General features: G+C 34.5%; 1 protein-coding gene and 2 long non-coding RNA genes across 3 annotated transcripts; 2 read left to right on the top strand and 1 right to left on the bottom strand.

Moving 5' to 3' along the window:
* Window positions 1–540: 540 nt before the first annotated feature.
* LOC100255890 (ABC transporter G family member 21) lies at window positions 541–4,530 on the top strand. Its single transcript, XM_010649835.3, has 5 exons — window positions 541–961; window positions 1,078–1,876; window positions 3,037–3,231; window positions 3,355–3,533; window positions 3,653–4,530. Exons 1-5 carry the CDS (start codon window positions 755–757, stop codon window positions 4,301–4,303), a joined length of 2,031 nt encoding a protein of 676 aa, XP_010648137.1. The 5' UTR covers window positions 541–754; the 3' UTR covers window positions 4,304–4,530.
* Window positions 4,531–8,568: 4,038 nt separating this feature from the next.
* Window positions 8,569–9,301, top strand: LOC100257577 (uncharacterized). Its single transcript, XR_785511.3, has 2 exons — window positions 8,569–8,858; window positions 9,105–9,301. It is a non-coding gene; the product is annotated as an uncharacterized LOC100257577 (long non-coding RNA).
* A 1,200-nt stretch (window positions 9,302–10,501) lies between these two features.
* On the bottom strand, window positions 10,502–11,523 carry LOC104878915 (uncharacterized). Its single transcript, XR_009466005.1, has 3 exons — window positions 11,432–11,523; window positions 11,113–11,251; window positions 10,502–10,764 (listed from the first exon to the last, which is right to left on the bottom strand). It is a non-coding gene; the product is annotated as an uncharacterized LOC104878915 (long non-coding RNA).
* Window positions 11,524–12,653: the final 1,130 nt, after the last annotated feature.

The raw sequence follows: 12,653 nt of genomic DNA, 5'->3' as shown, positions 1-12,653 counted from the left end.
ACATATGTTAGGAATATAGCAAAGCCAATTATAGTAAGTACTATTGGGTCCAGCATGAGGATGCCCAGTTGTGTATATAATATATTTCAATAGAGATTTTTGCAGGTTGGCAATATGCGCACCATTGAACATGAATTCTCTGAATTCTGCTTATATAATTGCCTTCAATTCTCGTCAAATCAAATTATATATTTATCTATCTATCTATCTATCTATATATATATATATATATATATATGTTAGCACTGAGAAAAGCAGAAAGATAAATATCCATTGATTCTGTTAATAATGTACTAAAATTGAACTTTTAGTATTTAATATTGTTTGAAGCTTAATTAATTTTGAAGATGGTGTACATATAGATGAAATGGTTAAGATAATGGAGCAATGTCCTGGAAATACTAAGCAGCATCCACTAAGTGGGTCCGAAAATACAGGAAGGACCGTAAGTGATGTCCAAAACACGCGTACACGAGAGGTAGAAAGAGACATTGTAGCACATCCATACATCTCCCTTAGACCCCCAGGAGGCCCAGACCCAACCCCTATATCATGACTCACACCCAAGTCTGCTTCTCGTGCCTTCTTCACTTTAAAGCTCATATTGCCTCTCTCTGCATGTGACCCTCAAATCTTCTCTATTTTTCCTGCTATTAATGCTTCTCCTTCCTTGCTAACATCTTTTCTCCTCTCTTCTCCATCTTCATCTCCCTGTTCCTTTATTGCTTCTCTCTTGTTGGATTAAGTTCTTCAAATGATGCCACCTGAGCAGGAGACCAGGATCACCGGTGACCCAGCTAATGTTCTGGGGGCGAACCGGATCGAGAATGTCACAATTCATGCTGCAGAGCCAGCGAGTAATGTGAGCCCGTGTTTAGAGGATCAAACACCTGACGGACAGCAAACAACCAGACCTCAATTTTCGATTCTACGTGAATCATTACGTCCTGTGACACTCAAGGTATTAATTCCAGCATGCAATTATATGATCAGACAACTATACATGTATTAGAATATAATTTACTCAATTTTAACCATGCGATTAATATCTATGTATATTATGTACTTGTGTCACAGTTTGAGGATGTGGTTTATGTTATCAAGTTGAGAAGCACCGAAGGCAGCTGCTTTGGGTCACCTGAGCCCAAGCAAAGTCGCACTGTGCTCAATGGGGTGAGCGGAATAGCTCGACCAGGTGAACTGCTGGCAATGTTGGGTCCATCAGGCAGTGGAAAAACCACTCTCCTCACGGCTCTGGCTGGCCGATTACCGGGGAAAGTCTCAGGTAACATAACCTATAACGGGCAGCCATTTTCAAGCTCCATGAAGCGGAAGACGGGGTTTGTCACACAAGATGATGTACTCTACCCTCACCTGACCGTCCTCGAGACCTTAACATATGCGGCCTTGTTAAGGCTCCCGAAAAAGCTCACTAGAGAGGAAAAAATCGAACAAGCTGAGCTGATCATCGTGGAGCTTGGCTTAACAAGATGCAGGAACAGTGTCATAGGGGGTCCTCTCCTCCGGGGGATATCGGGTGGTGAGCGCAAAAGGGTGAGTATTGGGCAGGAGATGCTAGTGAACCCCAGCCTATTGTTGCTGGACGAGCCCACTTCAGGGCTCGACTCAACCACCGCTCACCGCATAGTGGCCACTCTTCGGGGACTGGCACAAGGCGGGCGGACGGTGATTACAACCATTCATCAGCCTTCAAGCAGGCTGTATAGGACGTTTGATAAACTGGTGGTGCTCTCAGAAGGGTGTCCTATTTACAGTGGAAATGCTGCTAATGTTCTGGAGTACTTCGGCACAATTGGTTACCTGCCTGGATTTAGCTTATTGAACCCTGCTGATTTTCTACTTGATCTCGCTAATGGTGAGTAATTCTTTCTGCTAATCTTTACTCTTTGATTTTTCATCATAGATTGGTATAAATTGTTCTGAAGAAGCAAAGTGAAAAATGTATGGTTTTTATTGATCAATGCCGCTGGAATGCGTTGTTCTCCTTTTATTTCGATAAACAATTGAGTGGCTAACCATTTTCTGATTTCCATGGCTGTCTATCATAAAAAATGGTACTTCTAAGTCAAGTCAAGTCTAGGGATAAGATTAGACATATGGGCTAATAGGAAGATCTAGTCTTAAACACTATGGTTATTGCACATGGGCTTGTCGGTTTAATACCTAATCCTTTTAGTTACATTTGTAACTCTTAATATATATTTGAAAAGAAAAATTTTCTTAGTTTTTTTGATATCTAAGGATTTACTTTTATTTAATACTGTTATCACTTAAGGAAATAATGCAGAAATACCAACAATGTATCTAATGACTTCAACAATATCACTAATCTTTTCCTTTGTTGTCAAATTGATTTGACATGATTCACTGTTCCCACAAATCTGGTGGCTTTTAAGTGGTTGGAAAAACTTTTTACGCTTTATTCATTTAAGAGTAATCTTTTTTGAATGGCAAGTCACTTGAAGCTTCTTTGATCTTATAGGAAACGTGTGCTGCAGAGGGTGAACCTTCCATATGTGTTTGAAATAGTACAAAAGAAAAAGAAAAAAATAAAAGAAAAAAGAAAAGAAAAGTGGAGAATCCTGAACTACTTCCATTTCTCTAAAAACAATTCCAATTCTTTTGCCTATCAATTCATACATTGAACTTTGGATGATTCTGCCAGATATGGTGAAAAAAGGTGATCAGATTGGATGAGGCCAATGATTTCAAGTAAATCTTTTGTATTTTTTGTCGATATTAATAACTGTAGTGTCACAGTGAACATTTTTTTGGACTGTTTCACTTTACTTTCTTGGGTCCTTGCCCACTTAATTATTAGTTGGATCCTGGAGATCTCAGAACTGTTTAATCCGTGCAAATCCAATGAGTTTCTGCTAAATCATTTATATGCATGTCTCAAATTTTCAATTCAGCTGTTCTTGGCTAGAAAAAGTAATTGTTGGAGTTGGATTGATTTTTAGTGGTGGGCCTTCGCCTATTGAACAAACGTCATCCTCATACTCAAAATTGCAGGTGTAGCCCCTGATGTGAGAAAGGATGATCAACAGGACTTTCATGGTAGACCAGACCATCATGATGATCAAAATTCCATCAAACAGGCCCTGATATCATCTTACAAGAAGAGCCTATATCATATCATGAGGGCTGAGATCCATCGTAATTCTCATGGTTCAGATGGGTCTGCATCGGGACCATTGTCATCTAGAGGTAACTGAAATTTCTTCTCTCTCTCTTTCTGCATCCCATTGAATGTTACCAAGTTCATGGGCTGTCCAAGAATGCATTGAGCGGATTCATAGAAGTTTGTATTGATCAGTAAGGGCGTTGCAGGTTGTGAGAATCAATGGACCTCCAGCTGGTGGGAGCAATTCAAGGTGTTGCTAAGAAGGGGTTTGCAAGAGAGGAAACATGAATCTTACTCTGGTTTGAGAATTTTTCAAGTCATGTCTGTTTCAATTCTTTCGGGGCTTTTGTGGTGGCATTCTGATACTTCCCACATACAAGATCAGGTATTGTGACCCTGGCCCATCTTTCATAATAGCAGTATTTAACCTTCAAATAAGGATGAATATCTCAGTTAGTCTCTTATATTCCTCTTCTTGTGGTGGTGGTGATGGACTATGGACAGGTGGGACTTCTCTTTTTCTTCTCCATATTCTGGGGCTTCTTTCCTCTATTCAATGCCATATTCACATTCCCTCAGGAGCGGCCAATGCTAATAAGAGAACGCTCATCGGGCATGTACCGTCTCTCCTCATATTACTTTGCTAGAATGGCTGGTGACTTGCCTATGGAACTTGTGCTCCCAACTATCTTCGTAACCATCGCATATTGGATGGGTGGTCTCAAGCCTTCCCTGCTTACATTTGTGCTAACCCTCTTGGTCATCCTATACAATGTGCTAGTCTCTCAAGGGCTAGGACTAGCCCTTGGTGCCATTATAATGGACGTGAAACAGGGCACGGCCTTAGCTTCTGTGACCATGCTTGTGTTTCTTTTAGCAGGAGGATACTACATTCAGCACATCCCACCTTTCATTGCTTGGTTGAAGTACATCTCCTTTAGTCACTACTGTTATAAGCTTCTAGTGGGAGTGCAGTACGCAGAAAATGAGGTTTATGAGTGTGGGTTGAGGATGCATTGCAAGGTGTGGGAATTTCCTGCTATAAAGTATCTGGGTATTGATCATTGGGCTTGGGATGTGGCTGCCTTGACTGTAATGTTTGTGGGATATAGGGCTTTGGCTTATGCGGCATTGAGGATGGGGCAACATCACTGACAGTTAACAATCCCAGACTGGTGACTGAAGTTTACTGAAGCTAAAGAAACTTATCAAGATGTTCTCTAATGTGATCAAGTAGTCATGAATTGATGACCAGAAGTGTGATTTTAGTACCTTGTTAGCCAATTCAGATTAATGAAATTGGATTCTAATCGTCTGAAATTATGTCATTCAGTAACATTGAATTTTCAACTTGATCAATCTATCAATTATTCCCAAAGAAATTTTCCTGTCTATCATAAACAAGAAACTGAACTATGACAGAGAAAGAAAACTCAAGGTGTTCCTAGCCCCTGTTTTTTTATGGAAGTAGGAATATCCAACAATTAATTAAAAGGGATTCTTGCATTCTGGATGATTCCTTAACAAGATCAACCTCATCCGGGCCAGGTTATTGCTATACTTACATCAAGTTCATTAATGTATCTATTTGTTTCAAACCAGTGACGATGGGAGAGTCCTAAAGTTTGATGGATTGAATCTATCTCCCACCAACCCTTGTGCATTATTTTATGCAATTGGACACTTCAATTATAGGGCATGTTTGAATGTTAGAATGGGGCATGGGAATATGAAATTCATTCTGTTTTCATTTATTATTGTGTTTGGTTGTACAAGTAAAATGAGCACATGATCAATAAAAAACTCACTCATAAGAACTAAGTCTCACTCTTACTTACTAAACACACAATTCTCCACTTCAAGTTCAAGGGACACCTTCCATGGGATCTGCCCTTAGTTCATGTAAAAATTTAACCAAGATGGAGAAATAAGCAATAAAAAATGGGCACTCTTCTGGGTTGCCCTACAGTTTGTTGTATTGATGAGCTCCCTCAAAATTCACCCTTACCCGGATAAAACTCAGTGAAATGGTGTTTTTAATTTGCCCCATAAATGAAGAAGGTTGGAATTGGAATATTAGATTATTCAGATTATACAGGGAAAACACAAGAGGGTATTCACAGAAGGCCCTAAAAAATCTCCATATATAGCATCAAATTTAAGCCCAAAGTGCCTATACTTTTCACCAGTCGTGTCTCAACATCATCCATGCGTGCATGCTTTAGAATAGGCCTGAGGGCTTCAATAATATCCACAAGATAATATGCCTGGCCACAGCATCTGATACAGCATCTTTCAAGAGGCCACCATTTCAATTATTTCATTCCCACATGCCATATGCCATCATCTCTGCAATACTTTTTCCTTGTTCAGTGATTCTAATTCCACGTTGAGTTTTCCAAACTCAACTATAAATGGATGTCTTTGTTAGGAGCTAAACACTCGAGGCCAGGAACGTAGCTTAATTTCAATTTTCTCTTTGTGAAGAGGACAGTGTGAAGAATGGCATCACTCAAGGCTCAGAAACCTCTCACTACCCAACCCGCTGGGCAGGTCAAGAAGGAGCCTGCCAAGCCTAGTGGCAACCCCCCCAACCCTCCCACCCCGGCCTCCAAGCCTGGCCCCAAGAAGGCCGAGCACAAACCCCGGGAGCCCAAGAAGGTACTAGTATATATATCTATATATATATATATAGCTCTTACATTGTAATGCTTCACATTATGAAGCTCAATTGATATTTTCCTCATTGTTTTTGTGACAGGCACCGGCTAGCAAGCCTGCACCAGTGAAGAACTAAAAATGGCAGCACTAGTGTGATTTACGAAAGTCCATTATGCTGTTAGATCCGTGGTAGTTACTTCTATTAAATAGTAGAAAGCACAGGCTTGGCACCTATATCTATGTATCTCTTTTCTGGCTTGTTCTAATGAAATAAAAATCTTATATTAAAGTTGAGCTTGTCATTTACAATTGTTGTTTGGTTTGAGGGAAAGTCTGTAAGATGGTTGAGGGAGAATTTCTTTTGGACATCAAATTAATTGCAACTTGCAAGCCATGGACCTTAATGATCTCCTCCTAATTGCCAATTGGACGTTGATGACAAGAAAAATTATGGGAATATTGAATATGGGATCAATCTCACAAAAACCATCCTTCAAGTAACGACATATTTGCTAGCAAATATGTTTGTTTTGATCGTTTTAATCCTTTGGCTTTGACAAAATTGTTTGGGCACTGAGAAAATATTTGAAGAAAGACAAGAAGTAAAATTGAATGGCTAGATCTCATTCCTTTGAGCCTAGCTGTTTGAGAGTGTTTTTGGTTAAAATCCTTTTACCATGGTGTTTTTATTAGCTTCACTTTTATTAGAAATGCTTTTAAAGATAATCCCTTGTGTTTTCTATAATGTATTATAATAAAAAAAAGGGTAAATTTTGCAAAAATTATGAACTAATGATTATCTAAAAATCATTTCAAGCAATTCTCTAAAATTTAAAAATATATATTTTAAATTTATTAAATATTTAGGTTCTATTTACAAATTGTTTTTAAAAATAGTTTTAAAAAATAATTTTTGAAAACTATTTTTTGAAAACAAAAGTCTATTTGAGAATGTAAAATGTTTTTAATCTATTTTCTTGTTTTTAAAATAAATTTTATTATATGTAGTGTTTTATTTTTAATTATTTTTTAAATAGTCTTTATAAAATAAGTGAAAACAACTAAAACGCGTTATTTGAAAGCACTCTATTTTCTATTTTTAAGATTAAAAAACTATTTTTTATTTTAAAAAATATATATATATAAATAATTACCAAATAGAACCTTAATTAATACATATATAAAAGCTTTGAGGGGATAAGAAACCTTTTTAACTTCTTTCAAGGGCCTCTTAACTTCCACTTTATTTACACGAATGTGTGCTTTTCCCGGTGATTCTTTTTAATATAACTGAGAATTTATTTGATAGTAATTTTAAAAAGAATTTTTCTATATAAAAAAAGTTGTTTTCAAGTCTAGATAGAAATACTTTCCAAAATCATTACCAAATAAGCCTTAAATAATTGACTTCTCAATCCAAGTAGAGTTGGGCCGAAAGGGCGCAATTTCAATTGTGCCAGGTTTTGCAGGCCCATAAGAGCTGCTAAAGACATGTTTGATCCATTATTGTTCTCATGCTCGTTTGGTCCATTATGGCCTCTTTTGTTTCACCAGCCAAGCAGCCTTTGTGAAGGAGAAAAGCACTTAGGTCATATTTGGAGTCACTTTAGAGAAGTGACTTTTTTTCCATAAAAGTTTTCCACATATTTTAATAATTTTGCTAAAAGAAATTATAATTTAAAAAGGAATTTAGAAGATAGAAACTATTAGAGTTTATTTGAAAATTGTTTTTAAAAGCAATTTTATAGGTTAAACATTTATAAATTTTAATACAAAACAATATTTTTTGGAGAATTTTATATAATATTTTGATCAATAATTAAAAATACGAAGAATATTTAAAATTTTTTACATTATACGTAAGTGTACAATATTTTCATGATAAATAAATCAAGAAAATTATTTTTTTATAATTGAATTCTTAAAAAAAAAAATTCATAAAAATAATTAAAAATTATCTTAAAAAATGTTATTGAACAGACTTTTTTTGCTTTAGTTAAAAACTTTATTTTAATCTCTACGCAAATCTATTTTATATTTTACCATCCTCTATCTCATTACGAATATCGTCCTTAAAAAATATAAGATTTTAGCTTGTTCTTCACCTTATGAATAAAATCAAAGCAAAAAGTTATTCCTAAAGGGCTTAAAAAAAAAAAAAAAGGTTAAAATCATATTGAAGAATTGTGTGATAATGGGAATACGTTCTTGCATCATATACAGATAATTAATAATAACACCAAGGGAAGAAAGATCAAGAGATTCGTTTGATGCTTCCCACTGGCCCAACCATAATGGACCTGCAAGCATCTCCATTTAGATCCCTGCCAGTTGGTTGTTTTTAAAAGTTGATTTTACAGCCTTCAACAAGAAAAAGGAATTTATCAAAGCTAGATAGATATAGATTCTGAAAGCGAGGATCATAAATTAGTGAAAGATACTTGCAATAATTTCAAAAGGGTGCTAATTTTTGTTCATATATTTTTCAAATTTTTAGCAGTAAAAAAAATGGTGAAAAGGAAAATTTCCCACGTCATAAAATCATCCAATTGGGATAAAACCGATCGAATAATGAAGGAAATGGTCATAGAGATTGAAAGATGCTATGCTTCAAGATTGGCCAATAAGATGAGTGAAGAATATGGGTAAGTAGAGCATCTGATACAAAGTGCTGGTGCTGGTGCTGGTGCTTGTGCTTGTGGCAGGGAGTTATTCCTATTCCCTTGAGATTAAATGGCACCATTCCCTTCAAATCTTTTAAACATAATTGTGATGCAAATTCCTCTCCACAGTCTTGGAACTCAGCTATATATATGGTGCTACGTCTGGGAGGAGATTACAGTTGAGTCCAGCAAGTGAGATAAGCTAGCATTTCTCTAACTTCTTGGGGAGAATGGCATCGTTGAAGGCTGAGAAACCTGCTGGCAGTCAACTCTTCGGCCCCGTGAAGAAGGAGCCTGCCAAGGCTGGTGATGGCCCAGCCAAAGCTCCAACCTCCAAGTCAGGTCCAAAGAAGCCCGCCCAGAAGTCTCAGGAGCCCAAAAAGAAGGTAAATATGTCGCACCCACATATGGCATGCTCTAGGTTTTTAACTAAATTTGATCTTATACTATTGATTCACATCTTAAAAGGATTATCCTTTCTGTACATATAGCAAAATCGATACATAGGTATGGAATTTTTCAAATTGATATGGGTTATGATCTCAATGTCCCATGTAAGTAGGAAAATAAATTAATACTGAGGGTTGAAATAAATGGTCTAATCACTATCATTGTAATGTATGATTATATAGGCAAAAGGTGGGAAATCAGCAGCGAAGCACTGACAGTTGGTGAAGGCATATAAGGGTGGTGTGAGGGGCTCAACTATATGAAGCCATGAAATATTAGTTTGTGGTTGGATGCTTTTTTAGGTGTTGTCAATGTAACACTGCGCTTACTAATTACTAGGGTTGGCCTAATGAAATAAAACATAAATATTTGTCAACAAGTTTGTGCTTGCATGCATGGTTTCGATTGATTGTTAATGTTTAGTTTAATTGTTCATGCAGAGCCGTGGCTTAGAGGACAGGATTCTAAAATTTTAAGTACTTTAATGGATTAAGACCTTCCATTAATTCAATGGTCTTTATCCTGTACACTCCTAAAAGTTCATTGGTTTAGCAAGCTGTACATTTAAGTATCATTTGGATTCACTTTTTTTTTTTAATAGTAATAATTTATATACAAAATATAACAACTATTAGATATTTATATTAAAAAGATAATAATTTTTAAGAATTGTTTTAAAAAATAAATATTTAAGCATTTTTACAACCTTAAATAAGAATTTTTAAGGATAAAGTAGTTTTATACTTTTTGTATAAAAGCTACTGTGTTTTATGTAAAATATGAAGAAAAATAGAATGTTCAGTGGAGTAAGGGATATTCCATGGAGTAAAGACTCATGATTTAAATTGTAAATACAAAATAGAAAAACTTTATATGTTTTAGGGTTTAATAGTTAATATATTTTTTATTTTTTGAAAATTCTTTATTATATAGTAAATGATTTTTTTTCATCCATTAGTCTAAGTATGATTGTTAGAATTGTGTTAAAATTTTGTGTACTTTTTGAGTATGGATGGTTTTTTATTTCTAAATTATTGCAATCACTTGTGGATGACGAAGTACTAGAGCTTGTTCACACAACCGTTGTTAATTATTTTTAAAAATAATAAATTTCCTTTTAGTAGCTCAAATGTCACTTTTCTTCCTTGGCGAACCATTTTAATATCAGATTTCCTAAATTTAGGTAAAAACTATCCACTTGGGGTTACAACTTGGGTGGGTTGACCTGATTCAACCTGAGTCCAACTGGATGCTTGGATAGGCTTGGACTAACGTTTTCAATACTTGAATTAGACTTGGGTTAGGTTTTTTCAACCTAAGTTCAATTTGAGGTGGACTCAGGCCAAGGTTCAAACAATTTGAACCTAACTCAAACCTGATTTACATTTTTTATATAATATTTATAATACATATTATTTTATATAATAATATTTATTTTTTATATTTTAAAGAAAAATATTAAATTATATTATATCATATATATATTTTTTGTTTTTTAAAGAAAAATATATAAATTTATGTTTTTGCTGTTATCTTAAAATTTTTTTCTATTTACTATTTAAATTTTCATATAAAAAAAAAAGTTTTTTAATACATTTTTTCTATTATTAAAAAAAAGGGGAAAATATGTGTTACAACAACAAAACAGGAAACATGGTGTTTTTATAGTTTTTTTTTTTAAACTTATTTGTGAACATTTACTTCCACTTTGTAAACAAAATTACAGCCTACAAACATAAGTCACAAGCGTTTATACTCAGAGTTCCTCTTCTGGATTCTTCACTTTGCTTCAACTTCTTCAGTTTGCTTTGCATTCCTGGTAACTGTAGCATGGCATGGCATCTGTGGTAGATCAAACAGAGATATTTGAGTTGAAATAATTAAAAAAAAAAAAATTGATTTTTGACTTGAAATATTTTCAGATAAGATTTAATTGAGTGGGTGACATAAATCTACAAAATAATCTAGAAATATCGAGGATTAAACTGAGAAGACTTGTAGTTGATGGAAACAGATATTGGACGACACTGGATTTCAAGGTGCTTCCCAGGGATGGTTTCCATTTCCTCACAAGGTTTCCCAATACTGGTACAAACCAAAATTCATCTTTGAGATACGATAATGAGTTAGTGTTTAATATAAGGATAGGTTGCACACAAAACAGGAAGTTTGAGATAATGAGTTACTCACTATAATCTACACGTTTTCGGATGGGGATGGGGTTCCGAAGGATATGATACGCCAGTTCTGGAGGGGGCAGTGTTCGAGTGACTACCTATTATTCCAATTTTATTCCCATCATTTTTGCCATGGTGTCCACCCTCGTCCTCTGCCATAACACATGAAATATTATATCAAAAATGCTTTACCATTCCAAAACCAGCAGGTCCACCACCGGATGGGTATTTAGTAAGTACCTCATAAACACCACTGCTAGCTTCTGAGGCTCTTAGCAAGTACAAGAGATTTTAATCACAAATCATGGTTCTGGAGTATGAGTAATACATACCCGTTTGAGCTGTCTGAGCGAGGCAGTGCTCTTTCAGCTGCTGTTGATGGCAAGAAGAGGACTGAAATCAAGAGAACGCCGAAGCCTTTTCCATCATATTCTTGTAGGAGAAAGAACCACAGATCTAGCTTCTTGATTGTAATTTGTTAGCCATATATAGAGCAATGTGATCTCTTCAAGACGCATGTTCAAGGTTAATGAAAATTAAAGGAGGGTGTTTAAAAAAAATTACGTGTGGTTTGGTTTGACCTTTTTAGGTTTAAAAATGGAAAAACAGTACACCACATCTCTCCGATCTTTTCCAAGACTTTTACTATGGTGATTCGGGAATTTTCTCGCAAGTTTCCATACCACATGCGCATTGCAAAAGGTTTTAACATCATAATTTTTAAATTCTCTCTTATGATTACTTCTTATAAAGTAATGATAAAGTTTTTTTTTTTCATTTTAAATCTTTTTGCAAAACTTTGAAAAAGTTTTAAAAACTTCATTTTTATAATTAAAAAATAAGACTTACATGAATTTAGAGAAGTCCTTCATTATGATTTAAGCATAAAATAGTACAATAAATATACTACATATTTGCCATGAAATTTTTTTTGCAACAAGTTCGTAATTAATTAATTTTATCAATGAATTTTTTTTATTACTAAAACCATCTTTTAAAGATGATTAATATTTGTGGTGAAAATAAATTATTAGTGGCAAAATACACTCATATTTTAAGACATGAGGATAAGTTTGTATGTCTAGAAATATGATACACCTTCACACTTATCTCAAAACCTATCGGGGAAGTATTTTGCCCCTCTAATAATAATGACTCAAAATCATCACTCTTCGTCTTATCACTACTTTTAAAAAGACTTTTCTTGTCTCTTATACGAATTAAATTAAATAATAAACTTTTAATCAAATTTAATATTATTTTCATTTTTATACTAATTTCAAATGATAATCCCCATACTTTTTATCAATGAATGAGTAAAAATTTGAAAAACAAAATTAAAGATTTCCAAATAAACTTTATACAATTATGAACACTAACTTGCATATTTCTTTAAAAAGTATTCAAAGATAGAAAATTTTTAAAAATTTTCTTTTAAAAAAAGATTTTAAAAAACTAAAAAGTAAAATTTTTGAAAAATGTAACAATTATTTGAACTGAAATATAAGGAAGTCAACGTTCGAATCTTATAAAAAAAAAAAAAATTGTAATAGC

The sequence above is a fragment of the Vitis vinifera genome, chromosome 1, assembly GCF_030704535.1.
Source record: "Vitis vinifera cultivar Pinot Noir 40024 chromosome 1, ASM3070453v1".
Classification (NCBI taxonomy): Eukaryota; Viridiplantae; Streptophyta; class Magnoliopsida; order Vitales; family Vitaceae; genus Vitis; species Vitis vinifera.
This window is presented reverse-complemented; position numbering and strand designations above follow the sequence as displayed.